The sequence below is a fragment of the Oncorhynchus keta genome, chromosome 3, assembly GCF_023373465.1.
Source record: "Oncorhynchus keta strain PuntledgeMale-10-30-2019 chromosome 3, Oket_V2, whole genome shotgun sequence".
Taxonomy (NCBI): Eukaryota; Metazoa; Chordata; class Actinopteri; order Salmoniformes; family Salmonidae; genus Oncorhynchus; species Oncorhynchus keta.
In genome coordinates, this window is record NC_068423.1 from 2,406,227 (window position 1) to 2,429,795 (window position 23,569).

Genomic DNA, 23,569 nt, shown 5'->3' on the forward strand with positions numbered 1-23,569 from the left:
CAATCAGCTCCTTCGTTTTGTTGATGTTGATGGAGAGGTTAATTTCCTGGCACCAGTCTGCCAGGGCCTTCACCTCCTCCCTGTAGGCTGTCTCATCGTTGTTGTTAAACAGGCCTACGACTGTTGTTGTCTGCAATCTTGATGATTGAATTGGAGACATGCGTGGACACGCAGCCATGGGCGAACAGGGAGTACAGGAGGGGGCTGAGCAGGCACCCTTGTTATGCTCCAGTGTTGAGGATCAGCATAGTGGAGGAGTTGTTGCATTTCATATACATTGATTTCAACAACAAATTGTTCTTTGCCGGTTTTATTTGTTTTTCAAATACAGGGTTAATGTACAGAAGAAAACAACGTGTCAAGAACTGTACAATATTTACACAAAGACTTTCTTTCGAAGGAAAATTTGATTGACTTTCTTTTGGAAACATAGTAATATGCCCAAATATCAAACTAATAAAATTGAAATTACTATTTCCTTTTTAAATATTACTTATTTATAACCACTCGTGTATAAGGGAACTGGATATGGTTATTAGTTTCTTTCATTTTTAACCTGCATGATTCTGATGAATGAACTAATGCACTACAATGTCTACATTTCAAATATACTCTCCCATTCTCCCCGTTTACAGACATAGTTGATAACATGTTTTCGTCTCGTCCTCAAATCTTTTGTATAGAAAAAAAAAAAGGAAGACAGCTCGGATATGTGGGTGTACGATTTTATGTATAACCTGTGAAAAATGTTACTTAAAATGCTAAGGCGGCATCCCAGCGCTTGTGAGAGTTTATATTAAAAACCTCATAAATAATACAAATGTGTTTATATACTACCACATAGCGCGCCGGTACTGCCGACTACTGTCGCATAGAGCGAGCGAGAATTAACACCTTTATGTTGCATCCGTTCCCATATAGTCACACTGCACTCCTCTAACACAATGTTTTAAAAAGCATTCTCGCTCACGTCCACTCGTTAAAAGCCGTTAGAGTCTTTAAAAGATAATTTATGTAAAAACGAAACAGTAATAGATTCTCTCTGAACTGTTTGGGACTGACACCGTTTTACAATGTCAGTATGACAATCCTCTGTAACTTGGTGCAATACCTCATCCATCTGCCTTGTCTTTTCTCTGTGACCCTAATGTCAGTCTTTGTCTCCTGATTGGTCAGTCTCCTCTCTTGGCCCATCAGGAACGACCCCAGCACCTGTGGGGTCATCATCCATTCTCAAGGTCAAGTAATTCTATATTTTAGTAATTGAGCAACTAAGGAGAGGTCACTCTCCAAGGTCACACCTACCAACCCTCTTGTTCCTAGAGTGGCCTTTCAAGTTGTCCCTCAGACCCACACGACTCCAGGTGAGATGGGGCCTCTATACAACTCTATTCCGTCGTTTCCACTCGTTCACCAACCTCTGTTTCTGGGGCCCTAGTTTCTGTGCCTTATGTTCTTTGGCTTTCCCTCTTTCTTTCTGTATTCTTTCCCCTTGGTCTGTCCCTCAGGCCTTGGTGCTGAGTGTGAGCAGCTCGATGAAGGAGTTGAAGAGGGTATCCAGCCAGCCATGGTTGGCCATACACTGCTGCACCACCTCCTCTTGCCCAGGGTCCTCAGCTGCCTGCTCTATAGTGTTGGTCTGCCAGGGAAGACAGAATATAAGCACAATATATGTTTTGACTATGGTAATAGTATGTCTATTTGAAAAATAGAAGTTCATGTCTAGGCTATGGTGTATCTACCCAAGGAATAAACAATATTTGATGTATGCTGGGGAAACACAATATTAATATAAACAAAATATTTAGAATTCCTATCAACTATTGTTGATTGGCAATGAAGTATGAATTTAATTTAGTTGACTATGTCAGCATGGGACATATAAAACACTATATATTACATCTCTTGTGTGTTGATTGGAACAATATAAGCTTGTGTCTTTAAGCAGTGGTTCGGGAATCAAACAAGATGGACTAATATTTCTGCTGGGTAAATATAAATATTTTTTAAAGAACTGTTCTCGATGCTATTTAAATATCGCAACATATTTAAATACCTATTACAATAGTATAAAATACAGGTCGGATGTCCTTACCTCTTTCTTACAATGTAAGAAAGTATGATATTTATAATGATGCAGGGAGTGATAGAGGCTGTAGATCCGACATGACTCTGTTGACAGTTTTAGGTCCTGGCGGAAGACAGAGAGGTTATTCTAATAGTATAAAAACATATGAACCCCCCCCCCCCACACATCTAATCAAGGTTCAACAGCATGACATGGGAATACACACACACACACTTTATCAACTTATGAGAGATGGACAACCAACCCCACCCTCCCCCAAACACACACACAGAATTACCAACAAACACACACCTGTGGTTTGGGCAGGCTCTTCTTGACTCTGTTGAGAGTCTTGCGGTTGTAGCCCTCCCCACTGAATCGCACCCTCACAGTTCCTGAGTCCAGGGGGTCCCCCGCCATCTGAGGGTACGTGTGCAGGGTATCCTAAATGGGTGGAGAGAGAGAAATAGGAAGGACAGAATGAAAGGTAGACCTTGAATATCGAAAAGGCTAGAACGTTTGAGGTTAAATAGAAACATAATATTCTATAAAACAAATATCAAATGTAAATTCATCAGAATCCTGCAAACAAATACATAGAAACAGATGGCCAGAGAAGCATACACAGACTGAAGAATACATTAGGAACACATGATCTTGCCATGACAGACTGACCAGGTGAAAGCTATGATCCCTTATTGGGGCGGCAGGGTAGCCGAGTGGTTAGAGCGTTGGACTAGTAACCAGAAGGTTGCAAGTTAAACCGCCGCGCTGACAAGGTACAAATCTGTCGTTCTGCCCCTGAACAGATAGTTAACCCACTAGACCGTCATTGAAAATAAGAACTTGTTCTTAACTGACTTGCCTAGTTAAATAAAGGTAAAATAAAAATACAATTATTGATGTCACTTAATTAATCTACTTTAAAATCAGTGTTGATGAAAGGGAGGAGACAGGTTAAAGAATAATGTTTAAGCATTGAGGCAATTGAGACATTGATTGTGTATGTGTGCCATTCAGAGAGTGAATGGGCAAGCAAAACGATTTAAGTGCCCTTGAACGGGGTATGGTAGTAGGTGCCAGGCACACCCGGTATAAGGGTGCGTCAAGAACTGCAACGCTGCTGGGTTTTTCACCCTCAAAAAGGACATCCAGCCAGCCAACTTGACAACTGCGGAAAGCATTAGAGTCAACATGGGCCAGCATCCCTGCGGAATGCTTGACAGCTTGTAGTCCAGGTGGCAACCCTAAGTCGAAATATTGCTGTTACATTGCACAACCTTCAATGTTAGGTCATAATTATGTAAAATTCTGGCAAATTAGCTTGCAACGAGCCAGGCAAGCCCAAACTGTTTCATATACCCTGACTCTGCGTGACATGAACGCAAGAGAAGCGACACAATTTCCCTAGTTAATATTGCCTGCTAACATAAATTTATTTTAACTAAATATGCAGGTTTATGTGTGTATTGATTTTAAGAGAGGCATTGATGTTTATGGTTAGGTACATTCCTGCAACAAATATGCTTTTGTGAAATCATCACCTGTTTGGCAAAGTAGGCTGTGATTGAATGATAAATGAACAGGCACCGCATTGATTATATGCAACGCAGGACAAGCTAGATAAACTAGTAATATCATAAACCATGTGTAGTTAAAGTGATTATATGAAGATTGATTGTTTTTTATAAGATCAGTGTAATGCTAGCTAGCAACTTATCTTGGCTCCTTGCTGCACTCGTGTAACAGGTGTAACTCTGCCACGCAGTTTCCTAGTGGAATGCAATGTAATCGGCGCCCAAAAATGCAGATGACCGATTGTTATGAAGACTTGAAATCGGCCATGCTGATTAAATCGGTCTACCTCTAATACAGAAGAATGTCTTTTACCAAATAGGTCTAAGTCCATAATATGGCAAGAACAGCTGAAATAAGCAAAGAGAAACGATAGTCCATCATTACTTTAAGACATGCGTCCGTCAATCCGGAAAATTTCAAGAACTTTTAAAGTTTCTTCAAGTGCAATTGAAAAAATCAAGTGCTATGATGAAATTGGCTCCCATGAGGACCGCCACAGGAAAGGAAGACCTAGAGTTATATCTGCTGCAGAAAAGTTCATTAGAGTTAATTGCACCTCAGATTGCAGTCCAAGTAAATGCTCCACAGAGTTCAGACACATCTCAACATCAACTGTTCAGAGGTGACTGCATGAATCAGGCCTTCATGGTGACATTTCTGCAAAGAAACCACTACTAAAGGACACCAATATAAGAAGAGACTTTCTTGGGCCAAGAAGCATGAGCAATGGACATAAAACTGGTGGAAATCAGTCTTTTGGTCTGATGAGTCCAAATTTGAGATTTTTGGTTCCAACCAACTTGTCTTTGTGAGATGCGGAGTAGGTTAACGGATGATCTCCGAATGTGTGGTTCCAACCATGAAGCATGGAGGTGGTGGTGTGATGGTGCTTAGTCTGTGATTTATTTAGAATTCAAGGCACACTTAAACAGCATGGCTACCACAGCATTCTGCAGCGACACGCCAACTCGTCTGGATTGCGCTTAGTGGGACTATCATTTGTTTTTCAACAGGACAATGACCCAACACACCTCCAGGCTGTGGTAGGGCTATTTGACCAATAAAGGACTGATGGAGTGCTACATCAGATGACCTGGCATCCACAATCACCTGACCTCACCCCAATTGAGATGATTTGGGATGAGTTGGACTACAGAGTGAAGGAAAAGCAGCCAATAAGCACTCAGCAAATGTGAGAACTCCTTCAAGAATGTTGGAAAATAATTCCAAGTGAAGCTGGTTGAGAGAATGCCAAGAGTGTACAAAGCTGTTATCAAGGCACCTTTGCACCCCATTATTTCTCTCTCTACTTTGCACATTCTTCCACTGCAAATCTACCAAGTCAGCCAGTGTTTAACTTGCTATATTGTATTTACTTCGCCACCATGGCCTTTTTTTTGTTGCCTTTACCTCCCTTATCTCACCTCATTTGCTCACATTGTATATAGACTTATTCTTCTACTGTATATTGACTGTATGTTTGTTTTACTCCATGTGTAACTCTGTGTTGTTGGATGTGTCGAACTGCTTTGCTTTATCTTGGCCAGGTCGCAACTGTAAATGAGAACTTGTTCTCAACTTGCCTAGCTGGTTAAATAAAGGTGGGGAAAAAAAGGCTACGGGTGGCTACCTTGAAGAATCTCAAATATATTTTGATTTTGTTTAACGCTTTATGGTTACATGATTTCATGTGATATTTCATAGTTTTGATGTCTTCAATATTATTCTACAATGTAGAAAAATAGTAAAAATAAAGAAAAACCTTGAAATTAGTAAGTGTGTCCAAACATTTGACTGGTACTGTATATACACACACACAGAGTACATTCAAAGCAGGTTACCTGGTGCTGAGTACCCATGTTAATTCTCCTCATCAGCCTCCTCTTCTGTTCCACAATGATGCCGTCAATCTTCCTCATCCCGGGGAGGTACAGCTCATCTGAGGGAACCAATGGAGAGCAAAACATTATTAAATGGATATGTTTCACAAGGCTCTCAAATCATTCCAAACCTTGGGGAGGCTAACCAGGGGCATATTCAGTTGATGAAATATTTTAATTACAATCCTCAACGGTTTTTTACTGAACGGCACACTTTCCTACAGTGTGCACTGACTGCTCTTCAACATTCCTAAAGGTATGTTTGCCCTTGTTTGGTGTGTGTGGCATTGTGTAGCCTGATCAATAGGGGTTTGACCATTTGAAATCTCAAAATACCAAACAATTGATCTCTCAGCCACCATAACCACAACTTTCTTCAACTGGTCATTTAGAACAGTACAGTTGACGTTCAATTTAACGTTAAGCGTTGGGCCCTTACAAAACTCTTTACTGACATATTACAGCTGACATGACCACACTAGCTGCTTTTCACAAATGAGCACAAAGCAACTGCTGAATCAGACACTTTCTAATAACCTTGTTCCTGCAATTAAAGGTGAATGCATAACCAGGCCTAACAAGTTCAGCGCAATTGTGTAAATCATGCAACAGTGACCCTTTCTACCAAATACATCTAACTCCTAATCAGAATGATTTAGGGCCAAGTCCTCAACTTGGGATAACCATGAGGCAACTTGTACTTTCTCACAAAGCATTGGCATAATGCAAGACCTACAGTTGAAGTCGGAAAATTACATAAACTTAAGTTGGGAGTCATTAAAACCCATTTTTCAACTATTCCGCAAGTTTCTTGTTGACAAATTATAGTTTTGGCAAGTTGGTTAAGACATCTACTTTGTGCATGACAGGTAATTTTTCCAACAATTGTTTACAGGCAGATTATTTCTCATTGTATCACAATTCCAGTGGGTCAGACGTTTATATACACTAAGTTGACTGTGCCTTCAAACAGCTTGGAAAATTCCAGAAAATTCCGGCACGGTTTTAGAAGCTTCTGATAGGCTAATTGACATCATTTGAGTCAATTGGAGGTGTACCTGTGGATGTATTTCAAGGCCTACCTTCAAAACTCAGTGCCTCTTTACTTGACATCATGGGAAAATCAAAAGAAATCAGCCAAGACATCATACAAAAAATTGTAGACCTCCACAAGTCTGGTTCATCATTGGGAGAAATTTCCAAATGCCTGAAGGTACAGCTGTTCTTACAAAATATTGGTAGTGTGTGTATGTGTGTGTGTGTTTGTGAATGAGTGTGTTCTGCACTCAACTTCTGTGTCCTCCAGGGTTTGGATCATGTCGGGGTCCAGGGCTGTGTGAGTGAGTGTGTTCTGCTCTCACCGTCAGTGTCCTCCAGGGCCGAGTACGTGTGTGTGTTGTGTCATGTTGGGTCCAGAGGGGTGTTCTATGACGATAGTTAAGATCTTTTCATGATTTTCTAAACCTAGCCAGCTTCAGTTAGCTTCAAAATTCCAGCTCAGGCTTCAACCATGTTACGAAGGTGGAACTGTATCATGCAACCACCATTAACTCGAGCCAGCTTGTAACTGCGCATTCGTGTTGAAAGTGGATAGTCGAACGCCAAAGTCTTCATTGAGACAACGCTGAAATAGTAATCCATGCCACATTTACATTTTTGCAGAAATCAAAATGAAAGGTTATCCTGCAAATACAGCTGGCTATGGTGGGAACTAGGCTTTTAGAAGTGTCGTCTTTCGTGTGCTTATCATTTCACAAGTCATTTTAACCCACTCCTATCCAAAAAATGTAAACGCATGAAGTCATAGAAAAGTTTTACTGCTTGTGAAGTTTCAAATGCATCCTGTTATTACTAAATGTGTACTGTGATATGCATTAGAATATCACTATTTAAACGCAAAATAACATTTGATTAAAGGAGCTATGTAATATTTTTGCATTGTAATTTCAGAAAACATCCTTTATATATGTCTACAGTGATAGTGGAATGATAGTACTGTGAAACACTGTTTCCCCAAAATGCTTATTGGGCCCACACAAAAATTGTATTCTAATGGTGCAGCCTTCTTATTGGTCAACAAAAGACCTGACTATATACACAAACACTGAACAAAAATATGTAAAATGTTGATCCCATGTTTCATGAGATGAAATAAAAGATCCCAGAAGTGTCCATATGCAAAAAAAAGGTTATTTCTCTCAAATTTTGTGCACAAATTTGTTTTCATCACTTTTAGTTAGCATTTCTCCTTTGCCAAGATAATCCATCCACCTGACAGGTGTGGCATATTAAGAAGCTGAGTCAACAGCATGGTCATTACACAGGTGCACCTTGCGCTGGGGACAATAAAAGGCCACTAAAATGTGTCGTGTGACAAAACTGCACACTGCCACAGATGTCTCAAGTTGAGGGAGCGTGCAATTGGCCTGCTGACTGCAGGAATGTCCACCAGAGTTGTTGCCAGAGAATTGCATTTCTCTACCATAAGCTGCCTCCAACATCGTTTCAGACCATTTTTGCAGTACGTCCAACCGGCCTCACAAACACAGACCAAGTCTAACCACGCCAGTCCACGACCTCCACATTCGGGTTCTTCAACTGATTTCCTTATATGAACTGTAACTCAGTAAAAAAATTGAAATTTTTGCATTTATATTTTTGTTCAGTATATGAATGGACAAAACCATCGATCACATGACACCATTCATTCCTATTTGAAGACTCAATCGCGCATTGTAGCCAAATGAAGACTGTTAAGATGGCGTCTCATGGAGACATAACATGCGCAGTTTGAGCTACTCCAGGAAGTGACGTTGCAGACTTGCTTAGTGCTGCCCCTTCTTTTGAGTAACTCAAGTTGAAGGCTGACTGGGGTACTGCAGGCTGCCATTAGCAACCATTACTAACTTCTTCTGGGTGCCATTTTTAAATAAATCAGTTCAAGGACATACTATACATATTGTGTATTAGAAGCAATTTTTGGTACAAAAATCATCTTGGAATTTTTGACATTTTTTTATATGAAAATTGACCACGAAGCAGATCCTGTTTTCTGCAAACAATGCCTGTAGTACTGCGGTCGGCCTTGAACTTCAATGGCTTAAATGGGAAGGGGCAGTACAACGAAGGAAGCTAGATCTACACTCTGGGTTTTCTAACTAGCCAGATTTAGTTAGGTGTACATTACAGCACAGGCTTCATCCGTACTACCAGGTGGATATTTCTTGACCTCCAACAGCTAACTCTAGCTGAATTGTATCTGTACGTGCATGTCGCACAAGCTCGTTGAACTCTTCATTGAGACAATGGTAAATCATCAAGCCATGGGTGAGTCAGTGCCACATTTTAATTTATTCCAAATCAAAATAAATAAAAAAAGTTATATTCCTTGAAATTGACTGTGTTCTGCTCTTAATGTCTGGCCTCCAGGGTTTGGATCATGTCGAGGTCCAGGGTCATGTGTGTGTGTGTGTGTGTGTGTGTGTGTTCTGGGCTCTCACCGTCTGTATCCTCCAGGGCTTGGATCATGTCGGGGTCCAGGGCCGTGCTGACCAGCATCTCCACATAGCTCCTGAACATCTCACGCATGGCCCGGTTGTTCACCCCACCTCGCACTGGCACTGCACAGAGGTTACAAACACATACAGGGTTTAGACAACACACACACAAACACATACATAGGGTTGGCAAACCACCTGTATCAAAATACTCAGGCGTATTATGGTATGGAAACTGAGGAAGATGGGCATAATGTTATCTTATGTTGTAACTCACAAGTAAAAAAATAATAATGCATTTCCAAGCTTTTGCACACAATTATGTAACATACAGTACAATTCATAGAGGGAAAAAAAGTGTAGTCTGCATTGTGTTCCTATCGTGACAACACTACACACACAGCATCTCTACCCAATTGCCAAATACATTCCTGACAGATTTTCTTTTTGTCTCCCCTCCTGAGTCATTCTATTCCATTCATTGAGGGCAGACACAGACACCTATTACTCCCCCGAACATCTCATAATCCCTCCAACCAGTTTGAATGCACAAACACATACTTATAGGCTAAACAGATATGGTCTACATTCCAATTGGCACCCTATTCCCTTTATAGTGCACTACTTTTTGACCAGGGCCCACAGGGCTCTGGTCAAAAGTAGTGCACTATATAGTATGTATGGTGTAGCTATCAATAAATCGGTACAAAATGGGTTCACAAAGTATCAAAAATATTATGGGCTACTTTATGATGGACTATCATGGACACGGTTTATGCCTAGTCTTGGACTAAAAAGCTATTTCAAATGAGAATCTCCATTGAGAATGCTTTTTAGTCCTGGACTTGGCTTAATCCGTGTCTGGAAAACTGGCCCTATAGGCACAAAATGGTTTCTCACTCTCATCCTCACTGGCTGCCTCCTCGGACGAGTCTGAATCAGATGAAGAGGGGACCTCCTTCAGCCACTTCTTCCTCTTTTTCAGAGGAGGCTCTGCCTTGACCTTGGCTGGCTTCGACTTGGGAGGGCACTCAATCTTCTCTTTCTCCACTCCTCCTTTCTTCTCCTCTTTCCCCTTCCCTCGTTCCATCGTTGCCACCGCGGCGGCCCGTTTCTCAGGCTTCTCCTGAGATAGTTGCACCCTCCTCTCCTTCTCCCTCTGCTTCTCTTTCAACCCCGCGGTCGCCTTTTCTCGCTGTTCGTTCTTTGCCCTTGTTCTCTCCCTCGGTTCGCGCTGCACTGGCTCACGCGGCGGTGCCACTCGCTGCTCCCTCTCGGCTCGAGGCGGGGACGCTATTTTGGGGAGGGCCTGTCGCCTGTTGAAGACGAGTGGAGATTTGAATAAAGAGAACGGAACAATATTTCAGATGGCCAGTTCCATAAGCACCCTCTGCCAGCAAAATAGCTGACAACTAACCCTCATGTTGTGGGGGGTTATGCCCACGCACCCTCTAGCTTGCTACATTTTTCAGTATGCTGGCTACTTCAGATTTTCTGGAACACTCTGGATGGCTAGATCAAAGTGCAAACACCATGTTAGCTCTTTAGGCTAGTATTTTCCTCTTAAACATTGTCCATGGACATTCAACAGGACAGCACTCTCCGAAATGTATATTTGAGAGGTGCAAGTAACAAACCTTCCAAGCATATCTTTCAGACAGTACTGTCTTATGGATTGTTCAATGACAAGGTGGAAGAATAACTTTGAGAAGTGAAGGCATAAAAAAAAAAAACACTGGACATGTCTAGATTAGAATTGAATAAATCCCCTAATGGGTACCTCAGTCCAGATGGTCTGTGCCAGGGTCGTCGAGAGCACACTCTCACGTAGTCCTTCTTGTTAACGTTCTCCAGGAACTTGACGTACAGGCGCTGGTACCGCCTCTTGGCATCTCCAAAATAGCCCAGATACTGAGGAAGAGTAGCCATTTTGTTTATTTGGATACCTGATGAGTAGCTGTTCAATAAGTACCTATCTTGGGATCCACACAAATCAATGGGCCTGTCCCAGGTTAATCTTTATTGCAGTTGTGCTGCACGGTGTATATCAGGTTCCACGGTCATAAAGTGTCTCACTTTAGGAGTGTTGATCTAGGACCAGGACCACACTGTCCATTTGTTAGAATCTAAAAAGGCAAAGGAGTACGAGTGCTGATCTAGAAACAGTTTGGGCATTTTAGATATCAGGAATCACATTAATATGATATAAGCACTCTTCTGAGAACTAAGACGACCTGTAATGCAACAACCAACCACACATAGACAGACATCATCAGGGTCGTGTTCATTAGGCACTAAATGGAGGAAAAGGTACTGAATCAGGTAGAGAATTTTAATTTCATTTTAACAAAATGTTTTAAAACATTTTCCATTGCGTGCCCTGTTGATAGACAGTAACATACATGCTGTGTTGACATTGAGCAGTGACAGTCATGTGTTTGGTGGACAGACGGACTGACTCACGTTGCTGGTGGCACAGAACTGCCTCTCTCCGTCCTTGATCTCAGGGCTGAACTTCTGCAGCAGGGCTTTCTGCACCCTCCAGATGGGGGGAGGCTCTCGACCGGTCTTCAGGGCCAGCTAGGGTTTGAGGGGTGAGGGAGTCAATACATCACATACTGAACACACACCTACCATATATGAACACACACATACTCTCACACACTTAACGGAACAGATGGACTATTTTGACAAACTGTTGATTAGTGATGTATTTTTTACTCACACATACACACACACACACACACACACACAAATACCTTCATAGTTGCAATGTCTTCCACACGCACCACAAACTCGTCCCTCTCTCGGAAAATGCCTTCACCTCCGCTCTCGCTCTCATCCTCCTCGCTCTCTCCGGCGATGGCGGCATCCTCCTGCTTCTGAGCCACGTGCAGCGAGGTGACCTGAGAGGCAGGGGCTTCTTCCGGGGACGCGCGGGGCTCCGGTGAGTACTTGGGGATATCCGTGGCCGGGGATGACTGAGGAAGCGGGGAGGAGAGAGGTAGAGTGGCAGAAGCAGGATGAAGAGGGGAGGGATAGAGAGGGAGGGTTGCGTGAGCAGGATGAAGAGGGGAGGGATTGAAAGGAGGGAGGGGGCTCAGAGGTTGGGACTTCTGCTGTTGTGCTTCTTCTTGTGGCGGCAGGGGTGATGAAGGGAGAGAGAGGGGAGGTAAGGGGGAAGGCGGGGGAGAGGGAGAGAAGGATTGAGCGGGGGAGGCGGAGGGATGTGGGGGTGCGACTGGTGCCTCCTGGGACTCTGGGAGGGAAGCTGGAAAATGGAGAGAAGTGCTCATGTAATTTTCTTCAAGAATCAATAGGTATATACGGTATAATTTAAATAAACCAAAACAGCTGTAAAGATCACAGTTGTGGGCCTTTAATATCATTCAGTTCAAACTTTTAGAACTATCATCATAACATTTCTATTACTCAGTTCTTTACTTTGTGTGCAATTCAAGGACAGAATTGTACAGCAACAGCACAGCCACAGGCTAAAATAATTATTTGTCATGAGCTAACTCCTGAAAATAAATTCGAAGAAAAATGGGGCATGAGCTGAACCAACAAGAATATGAAGAAAAGTCTTGTAAGATATGAGAAGGGGAACGTTTTTTCCTGGTGCCAAAAATAGATATATTATCTACACTGAACAAAATCAAACGCAAGATGTAAAGTGTGCCCACATTTGTTTACATCCATGTTAGTGAGTATTTCTCTTTTGTCAAGATAATCCATTCAGCTACAAGGTGTGGCATTTCAAGAATCTGATTAAACAGCATGATGATTATACAAGTGCATCATGTGTTGGGGACAATAAAAGGCCACTCTAAAATGTGCAATTTTGTCACACAACCCCACATCTCAAGTTTTGATGGAGAGTGCAATTGGCATGCTGACTGCAGGAATGTCCACAAGAGCTGTTGAATGTTAATTTCTCTACCATAAGCCGTTTGAAATTTAGCAGTATGTCCAACCGGCCTCAAACTGCAGACCATGTGTATGGCGTCGTGTGGGAGAGCGGTTTGCTGATGTCAACGTTGTGAACAGAGTGCCCATGGTGGTGGTGGGGTTATGGTGTGGGCAAGCATAAGCTACGGACAACGAACACAATTGAGATTTATCAATGGCAATTTCAACGCACAGAGATACCATGATGAGATCCTGCCATTCACCCGCCACCATCACCCCATTTTTCAGCATGATAATGTGCGGCCCCGTGTCGCAAGGATCTGTACACAATTCCTGGAAGCTGAAAATTTCCCAGTTCTTCCATGAACTGCATACTCACTAGACATGTCACCCATTGAGCATGTTTGGGATGCTCTGGATCGACATGTACGACAGTGTACTCCAGTTCCTGCTGATACCCAGCAACTTCGCACAGCAATTGAAGAGTGGGACAACATTCCACAAGCCGCAATCAACAGCCTGATTAACTCTATCCGAAGGAGATGTGTCGCGCTGCATGGAGGCAAATGGTGGTCACACCCGATACTGACTGGTTTTCTGATCCACACCCCGACCTTAAGGTATTTGTGACCAACAGATGCGTATCTGTACTCGCAGTCATGAGAAATCCATAGATTAAGGAATTCATTTTTATTGACTGATGAATTGTAATTCAGTATAATCTTTGAAATGTAATTCAGTATAATCTTTGAAATGTATTTATATTCACTATATACAGTTCATTCGGAAAATATCCAGACCCCTTGACATTTTCCTCATTTTGTTACATTACAGCCTTATTCTGAAATAGATATTTTTTTTTATTATTCAATCTACACACAATACCCCTTAATGACACCGTGAAAACAGGTTCTTAGGTTATTGTTTGCAAATCTATTAAATATAAAAAAACAAATACCTTATACACATACAGTTGAAGTCGGAAGTTTACATACACTTAGGATGGAGTCATTAAAACTAGTTTTTCAACCACTCCACAAATGTTTGTTAACAAACTATAGCTTTGGCAAGTCGGTTAGGACGTCTACTTTGTGCATGACACAAGTACATTTTTCAACAATTGTTTACAGACAGGTTGTTTCACTTATAATTCACTGTATCACAATTCCAGTGGGTCAGAAGTTTACATATAGTAAAGTTGACTTTGCCTTTAAACAGCTTGGAAAATTCCAGAAAATTATGTAATGGCGTTAGAAATTTCTGACAGGCTAATTTACATAATTTGAGTCAATTGGAGGTGTACCTGTGGATGCATTTCAAGGCCTACCTTCAAACTCAGTGCCTCTTTGCTTGACATCATGGGAAAATCAAAAGAAATCAGCCAAGACCTCCACAAGTCTTGTTCATCATTGGGAGCAATTTCCAAATGCCTGAAGGTACCAAGTTCATCTGTACGCAAGTATAAACACCATGGGACCACGCAGTCGTCATACTGCTCAGGAAGGAGACACGTTCTGTCTCCTAGAGATGAATGTACTTTGGTGTGAATAGTGCAAATCAATCCCAGAACAGCAAATTACCTTGTGAAGATGCTGGACGAAACAGGTACAAAAGTATCTATATCCAGGGTAAAACGAGTCCTATGTTGACATAACCTGAATGGCCGCTCAGCAAGGAAGAAGCCACTGCTCCAAAACAGCCATAAAAAAGCCAGAATATGGTTTGCAACTGCACATGGGGACAAAGATCGTACTTTTGGAGAAATGTCCTCTGGTCTGATGAAACAAAAATATAATTGTTTTGTCATAATGACCATCGTTATATTTGGAGGGAAAAGGGGAAAGCTTGCAAGTTGAAGAACACCATCCCAACTGTGAAGCACGGGGGTGGCAGCATCATGTTGTGGGGGTGCTTTGCTGCAAGAGGGACTGGTGCACTTCACAAAATAGATGGCATCATGAGGTAGGAAAATTACGTGGATAAATTGAAGCAACATCTCAAGACATCAGTCAGGAAGTTAAAGCTTGGTCGCAAATGGGTCTTCCAAATGGACAATGACACCAAACATACTTCCAAAGTTGTGGCAAAATGCCTTAAGGACAACAAAGTCAAGGTGTTGGAGTGGCCATCACAACGCCCTGACCTCAGTCCTATTGAACATTTGTGGGCAGAACTGAAAAAGCGTGTGCGAGCAAGGAGGCCTACAAAGCTGACTCAGTAACACCAGCTCTGTCAGGAGGAATGGGCTAAAATTCACCCAACTTAATGTGGGAAGCTTGTGGAAGGCTACCCAAAACAGTTGACCCAAGTGAAACCATTTGAAGGCAATGCTACCAAATACTAATTGAGTGTATGTAAACTTCTGACCCACTGGGAATGTGATGAAAGAAATAAAGGCTGAAATAAATCACTCTCTACTATTATTCTGACATTTCACATTCTTAAAATAAATTGGTGATCCTAACTGACCTAAGACGGGGATTTTGTACGAGGATTAAATGTCACCCAGAGCCCGGACTTGAACCCGATCGAACATCTCTGGAGAGACCTGAACATAGCTGTGCAGCGACGCTCCCCATCCAACCTGACAGAGCTTGAGAGGATCTGCAGAGAACAATGGGAGAAACTCTCCAAATACAGCTGTGCCAAGCTTGTAGCATCATACCCAAGAAGACTCAAGGCTGTAATCGATGCCAAAGGTGCTTCAACAAAGTACTGAGTAAAGGGTCTGAATAATTAGGTAAATGTGATCGTTTTTTATTTTCAATACATTTGCAAAAATGTCTGGGGTATTCTGGGGCTTTGTCATTATGAGGTATTGTGTGTAGATTGCTGCGAAAAACAATTTAATCCAATTTAGAACACAAAAAAATATGGAAAAAGTCAAGGGGCTCAGATATTATGGTACAATATTTTATACTATTACATCTGAGCCAAAATAGTAAATATGTGGGAAACTACTACTAAGTGGTCGCTTGCCACATTTTATGCTGCACTGTGCAACTTTTATTAAAAACTTGTCATCCAAATGACAAAGTTTTCATTTGCAATCTCAGTTGATCCCCTCACCTCGCAAGGACATGTTTTTTTTCTTCTCCTTTTGCCATACTGGCATTGGCAATCATCGACAACAAAATATCATCAATATGATCTGTATGGCCCCGGTATTTCCCTTACCTTCTAATTTGTGTACACCAAGTGTTTCAAACTCTGGCGCCTCCTCTTCCATAACCTTCACTTCACTCTCATTACCCCCTCCTCCCATCTTCCTCTCCTCCTCATCATCATCATCATTCTCCTCCATCTCCCGGTCCTCTCGCTGTAGTACAGCCGGCTCGGCCGCCTGGAGCTGGGTGTGAGGGGTGTGTGAGGGGGTCTGGGGGCTGAGGGTGGGGGGCTGCAGAGGGGTCGATGTGTGCTGGGCCTGCCTGGGTTGGGGTTGGGACTGGGGTGGGGGAGGAGGAGGGGGCGGCTGGAAGGCCAGCTGCGGTGTATCATAGAGAGCCGAGATGGCTGAGGAGATGCTCTTCTGCAGGTCCTGGTTCTTGCCCACCGAATCCTCCTCATCCGAGGAGAACGAGGGCAGCGTCTCCAGGTTCCTCTTCAGCTCGTCATCCAGGGTGCGCTTGCAGGGGCTGGGGCAGCCAACCAGGGCCAGGCCGCCGTTGCCCTCACCCTCCCCGAATGGAGGCGGCACTGGGGACAAGGGACAGAGACCGCCACATTTGAGAGGTGAGGTGTCACCATGTCCTGATTCCATTCCCATAGGCATTTCCAAGCCCTGAGGTCTCTTTCCCGACTTGAGGAAGTCCATGAAGGAGGCCATGAAGCCCGCCTTGGATTCCGAATCCTTCTCCTCCACCTGAGAGCGAGACAGAGAGGGAGCGGGTCGGGAATAGATTAGAGGGGAAATACTGCTTTCCACTCTTCATTTGACCAACTAAGAAGGGTAATATTGTCACGTACAACACAAAGGATAAAACAATTTAAACCGATTCAGTGGACAAACAAATGTGAAAGTCCTTTACCCTTCCATCCATCCCCTCTCCGTCCACTCCATCACTCATCATCTGGCTGTTCTGCTTGCTCTTGTTCTGGGTCCTGTTGGAGTCTGTCCCTCCGCACGGGGGTCCGGGACTCAGGCCAAGGGAGGGTGCCGAACCCACCGAGCCGTCCGACAGAGCGGGGTCTGTACCAGACAGAGAGTCTATCCTCAGCAGGTCATCGGAAGAGGACATGGAGCCGATGGGCAGTTTGATCTACGACAGGAAAAAAACGGGAAAGGTTTTGTTAAAACGCCAATAGAGTACAGAGTACAGTAAACTTTTCTATGCCCGCCACATTAAAGGAACATTCCACTCCAAAATGAAAAGCTGTCAGATGTCATGATGCATTCGAATCCCATGTCATCAGTTGTGTAGATCCAGATTTATGGGAAGTGGTTAAATCTTGACATTCGCCTACTTTAGAGATCTGAAACTGTTTGACAATCTTTAATTTGAAAGTGTTATGTCCCTTTAAGTATAGGCCTGCTATGACATCTATATTTCCCCCTGGGGATTAATAAAGTTCAATTCGATCACTCACCTTGAGAGGTGGTATGGGCTCCTGATGCTGTGGAGCCTGGTGGTGGAGCTGATGCTGTTGTTGCTGATGGTGGTGTTGTTGCATGTGGTCCTTCCTAGTCATCTCCATAAACATGTCATTTCTCCTCAACCTGCATCCACCACCACGATCCCTGCCCAGTTTACCCTCCATTCCTCCTCCATTCCCCCCTCCTACTCCGGTTCCTCCTCCCAGCTCACCGGTCAACATTTCGCAGGGCGTGTGCTGCTCTGGCTGCGGGCGAATGCGAGGCCTACCCCTGGGCCTGGGAGGCCCATCTCTCTTTTGCTTGGTGGGCTTACGGCCCCTCTTCTTGACCATGTCCTGCGACATGAGCTGGGGAGGGGGGCCGAGGGGGGGGTAGCCTGTCGTGTGGTAGAAGTTAAGGTCTCCCATGAGGGGGCTGAGCGTGCCTCCTCCTCCAGCCCCAACTCCTGTCTTACGGCAACTAGAGACCAGGTCAGGGAGGTCGGGGAGCCGGCGGCTGTTCAGGCGGATGTCTGCCGGCTGGTTGTCCTTGTCCTCGTCATCCTCAAACTCGTACTCCTGCGCGTAGCTCTTCTTGGGCAGCGTGTTGGGGTCCCGGCGCTCCTTGAGCAGATGGAACGAGCTCGACTTGAGTAGCTTCTTGGGGCGCGAAGAGCAGAAGATGGGTGAGGTGAGGCCTCCAGGACTGACACCAGTACCGCCAGCGCCCCCGCCTGGACTCGAGGACAATTTCCCCGGGCCAGTGACACCCATGCCTCCAGGGCCCTGCAACTGGATCAGGCCCAGCTGCTCCGTATTGACGGTGGAGGGCAGCTCGTGGGTCTTAAGGGAGTCCAGGTCCAGGGTGCTGCTGCCTGACTCGGAGAGACCGTGGCAGTACTGCACGTAGCCCTGGTCGCCGCCGTGGTGGCCATGCATGTCGTAGCTGGCTCTTCCGCTTCCCCCTCCACTTCCTCCACCTGAATTAGCCTTCATGGCCTCCTCATGGCCATCTCCTGGTCCCTCTTTGTTCATCTCCCCCTGCATTGGGCCTGCGCTTCCTCCGGTGCAGCTAGACTTGGAGTAGTCGTCCGAGCAGAACATGTCCTCCATGCCAGGGAAGAAGGAGCGGTCCTCGTCTTGCAGGAGCGAATCCGGGAAGCAGATGGAGGTGAGTGGGACGAAGTGATTCTGGCTCTGGCCGCCGCTTTTCTCCACAGGGCTGACCGTGTCAAACGGGTGCTGCTCAGAGCGCTGTTGCTGGTCCAATTGTACCTGCTGGCCCAGGGTGAGCTGGGAAGGGTGGGACTGGGACTTCTGTTGCTGTGAGTGTGTGGAAGCTGAGGGAGGGGGCAAGTGGTTGGACAGGGGGTGAGCATGGCCTTGGGAGTGGTGCCCTGAGTGGCTTTGCTGGTGGTGTGAGTTGGGGTGTTGCTGTTGTTGATGGTGCTGGGGGAGGTGGTGCACTTGCGAGGAGGCGGATAAGCCCATGTCAGGCTCAGAGAGTAATGAGTGGACCTCTGAGTGTTGAGGGTGGTGGGACGAGAGCCTCTGCTGCTCTTGTTGCATGCGGCACTCTCCACTCCCTCCACCACTCCCTCCTCCTCTTCTCCCCTCCACTCCCCCTCCATCCGTACTGGAGGTCTGGGAGAGCGAGCACTCCAGCATGTCCAGGGAGGACACCACCGAGCTCTGCTGTTGTTGCTTGGACTGGCTCTGGTCCTGCTGAGGAGGTCCTTGGCTGTAGTGAGTGGCCGCCACTGCGGCCTCCAAAGCCTGGGACTGGAGTTGTAGCTGAAGCTGGGAAGCCTGCTGGGTCGGAGTCTGGTGTTTATTCGGGCCCATTCGCCCTCCGGCTCCATCCATCATAGCTTGTTGTTGGCTCACCGAATGCTGCTGCTGCTGATGGGGTTCCATCTTGTTGCGGGTGGTGTGGGACAGCACAGACTGGAGCAGGTGGGGCGTTTGGCGGGACTGGTGTGTGGGGGAATCCATGAGGGTGGCTGAGGCTTGAGACTGAGAGTGTTGTTGCTGCTGGACCTCGGGGGTCTTGCGTGGGTACACCAGCTCCGAGCGCTCTTGTGGCTTCTTCTGCGGGTCCATTTGAGTGAGGGATTGAAGGTGGGCATGGGAGGCAGTGTGCTGTTGCTGCGGGTGGGAGGTGTGTTGGGGGCCCAGGGAGTATGGGTCCCCCCGGCCGTAGTGCACCACTGATCCCAGAGAGTGGTGGAGGAGGGGGTGACTTTGCTCAGCACTTCCTCTTCCTCCAATCCTGCCACCACCTCGTCTGTCATTCCTCTGTTGTTGTTGCTGCTGTTTCTTGAGAGACATCTCCAGCTGCCTGTCTAGGCCAGTAACCCCCCCGCCCGATTCGGTGCTGGAGGTGGCGCTGTGAGTGCGGATAACACTCTGGAGGTGGCACCTCTCCTCAGAGCTCTTTCCCAGCTCATAGGACGACAGCCCTTTGCCGCCATCTGTGGTGGAGGAGACGGGCTGTGGAGGTGCCTGCTGTTGGGCCGTCTGTTGAGATTGTTGCTGCTGGGAGTGGTGATGGGACTCCTGGGACGCTGGACTGGCCTGGGCTTGGAAAAGGTGCTGGATCAAGAAGTCGTCATCCACGTCCTCTTGAGACCTCTGAGAGCCCACACCTAGCATGCTGCTGGGGTCAGATTTGGTCTTGCTGGAGTTGGGGTGGTAGGACTGGGGCCGAGGGCCTCTGGTGTCAGGGTAGCCCTGAGGGGAGGACATGAAGGTGGGGGAAAGGACAGAGGGGATGTATTTGTTGGAGCCCGTTCCTCCTGGGGTCTTGGTGGGGCAGGCAGTGGCAGGGGAGTGCAACCCTGGACGGATGATCCCAGAGTTGGCCGACGGGGAGGGGATCGACTCAGGGATATGGTAAGACCCTCCTCCGCCACCTCCTCTCTCATTTACCATACTGCTTGTGGCTCCTCCTCCTGAGCCGGAAGTCCCACCTCCTGAGCTGCTACTACCACCGCCTCCTGAGGTTCCACCCCCAGACGGCCCACCCGACCGTAAAAGGGCGGGGGAGTGGCCTGGGCCGTAACCTATTGACGGACTTCCCTCTCCGCCTAGTGAGGAGGGGAGGGAACCGTAAGCAGAGTCAGTCCCGTATACCACATCCGCAGAGTACGACTGGCTTTGCCCTCCCAGGCTCCCATAGCCTTTTCTTACCCCAGATGAGCTCAGGTCTTGGGCCTGAGGGGGAGCTGAAGCCGCCATATGACTGGGGGAGGTGGGAGAGAGGGGGCTGACTGGGTGAGTATGACTGGGTCTGCGGTTGCGGCGGGGTTTGGCCTGCGAGGGCAGCGGTGGGGGGTTTCACAAGGGGTGCGGGTGAGCTGTAGCTCGAGAGCCTGTGCTTGGGTAAGGGCTGCTGGGCAGACGAGGATGAGGTTGGAGGGGGCTGTTGCTGCTGGGGAGCTGGGGGAGCGCTCTGGGTGGGAGGCTGCTGTCTAGAGGGGCCCGAGCTAGAGCTGGAGGGGGGAATGGAGTTGGAGGGGTGGGCTCCCGAGGCAGAGGAGGAAGAAGAAGAGGTCGAAGAAGTGGAGGATGCAGAAGGGGGTGTGTGAGGGGTGCGGGAGGAGGACACCGAGCTGGCCGAGGAGTAGCCGCTGCTAGAGTTGCTCTTGGCGCCCTTCCCCACTGCTGAAGAGGAGGAGGATGAGTAAGGGGGCTGGATGATTGGCCGATAAACCTGTTCTGTCCGGGAAGAGGCCTTGTGGTCCGAGGAGGGACTCTGGTCACCCAGGGGGCTGCAGGAAAGGCCGGCATGCCGGGGGTGGGCTATCTGCTGGTACCCGGCTCCTCCGCAGCTGAGGTACTGCTGTAGGGAGTGGGCTGCCGAGGAGGAGAGCTGTGACTGGGACGGCGTGGGCCGCTGGTAGTGCTTGATTACGCTGTCCTGCCGGGGCACAGCCCTCTCCTGGACCGAGTTAGATTGGGCCTGAGCTTGGGCCTGAGCCTGAGCTTGGGCTGAGGAGAACACTGAGGCGTTGTACAACTGGGAGGACTGGTCCTGCAGCTGGGAGGACAGCAGGTTGAACTGGTGGGACTGGATGTGTAGCGCCGACGAAGCTTGGGCTGAGGAGGCGGCGCCTGTGGAGTCCTGGGCACCACGGTAGGCTGCGGCGGCGCCCTGAGAGGACAGGAGGCGGTCGAAGCCCAGGCTGGACTGGGCGGGACCCTTAATGTGTAGCAGAGGGTCGTGGGGGGAGAGGAGTCCATTGGAGGTAGGGCTGAACGTGGGAGTGTCCTGGAGGGTGGGGAAGGAGCGGCTGGAGAAGGAGGCTGGGTGCTGATAGGCCGAGAGGGCAGAGGAAGAGGGGAAGGAGCCCGAGCCGGAGATGAAGAGCTCGGCAGGGGCAGGGGTGTGCATCGCTGTCAGGGTCAGATAAAGAGACAAGAGGACGATTATTCAACACCCGTCAACTGAAAAAACTGACACGCATGAGTAAATAAATTGAAACCCACTCCCCTCCTGTAAAATGTAAACAGATAAGACAAACCAATATCCAAATGACACCAACATAACCTCAATGCAAATCACTGACAGTAATCACCGTTCAGAGTAAGGCGAGGCGCAACAATGCCGACATAAGAGAGGAATAACAATTCGACATTGTTTGGCGTTGGAAATGTCATATTGACTTTTGCAACCCCGTTTTGAATGTAAACACATTAACACAGGTCTGGTCACATGCCTGGTCACATGCCTACCTGTCTGCCAGGACGGAGTGCGGAACTGGGAAAGCAGGGAGGAGGCGGAGGGTTGAGGCTGGGGACCCCGCTGGGACTCAAGAGCAGAGATCAAATTCATGACTGAGGCATCTGGGCCAGAGGGGCTGGCATGGTGCAGACCTGTGTCAAATAGTCCAGAGAGACCTGATGAGACAAATACAACCATGAGTAAACCGTGATGACCATGTCCTTATTTGACAGCAAACTCAACAGGACCCGCTTTCTCAAAAGCATCTTAAGGCTAGGTATATCATTAGAACTGTCAAAGAAGCATCGTTAAAACAAAGAGCTGTTTCCCCAAAACCATTGTGACTGAAGTTGGAGTTGAAAACGCTTATTATTTACCGACTGCCACAGACCATTCGTAGAAGAGCTAAGTGCGTCGTTTAGATGCTTTTTTGCCACCTTTCCTCATCACTTTATACAAAGAAGATCTCCGCTAAAACATAGGATCAACAAGTTCTCCGTCACCGCTGAAGTTAAAGGATAAAAACACGCTTCAAATACAAAAACGAGACGACCGCATAATAAAATAAAATACAGTAGACATATAGGCCTATTATTTAAAATCATATAAAAATACTTTCATGTTCCATTTTGCTAATTGAAGGCTACGGTCTAATTTTTTACCCCAATATACAGTGCATTTGGAAAGTCGTCTGGCCCCTTCACCTTTTTCCACATTGTTACATTATAGCCTTATTCTAAAATGTATTTTTCTTGAAAATTAATTTAATAAAATTGAAATATCACATTTACATACGTATTTAGACCCTTTACTCAGTACTTTGTTGAAGAACCTATGGGAATGATTGCAGCCACAAGTCTTATTGGGTATGTAGCTACAAGATTGGCACACCTGTTTTTGGAGACTTTCTCACATTTTCTCTCTGCAGATCCTCTCAAACTCTATCCGGTTGGATGGGGAGCGTCGCTGCACAGAAATTTTCAGGTCTCTCCAGAGATTGATCAGAATCACGTCTGGGCTCGGCAAGGGCATTCAAAGACTTGTCCCGAAGCCACTCCTGCGTTGTCTTGGCTGTGTGCTTAGGGTTGTTGTCCTGTTGGAAGGTGAACCGTCGCCCCAGTCTGAGGTCTTGAGCGCTCTGGAGCAGGTTCATATGAAGGATCTCTGTACTTTGCTCCATTCATCTTTCCCTCGGTCCTGACTTGTCTCCCAGTCCATGCCGCAGAAAAACCTCCCGATAGCATGATGCGGTCACCACCATGCTTCACCGCAGGAATGGTGCCAGGTTTCCTCCAGACATGACGATTGGCATTCAGGCCAAAGTGTTCAATCTTGG

At 46.4% G+C, this 23,569-nt stretch overlaps 1 protein-coding gene across 1 annotated transcript in view; it reads right to left on the reverse strand.

Moving 5' to 3' along the window:
- Positions 1 to 294: 294 nt before the first annotated feature.
- LOC118363693 (proline-rich protein 12-like) overlaps positions 295 to 23,569 on the reverse strand; it is a 42,588-nt gene continuing 19,313 nt past the window's right edge. Inside the window, 14 exon segments of the mRNA XM_035744834.2 lie at positions 295 to 1,639; positions 2,096 to 2,191; positions 2,381 to 2,512; positions 5,488 to 5,585; positions 9,027 to 9,146; positions 9,924 to 10,339; positions 10,804 to 10,934; positions 11,487 to 11,603; positions 11,783 to 12,294; positions 16,113 to 16,797; positions 16,964 to 17,194; positions 17,523 to 20,729; positions 20,731 to 21,905; positions 22,245 to 22,409. Coding sequence (XP_035600727.1) covers positions 1,505 to 1,639; positions 2,096 to 2,191; positions 2,381 to 2,512; positions 5,488 to 5,585; positions 9,027 to 9,146; positions 9,924 to 10,339; positions 10,804 to 10,934; positions 11,487 to 11,603; positions 11,783 to 12,294; positions 16,113 to 16,797; positions 16,964 to 17,194; positions 17,523 to 20,729; positions 20,731 to 21,905; positions 22,245 to 22,409 — 7,220 coding nt within the window. The 3' untranslated portion in view covers positions 295 to 1,504.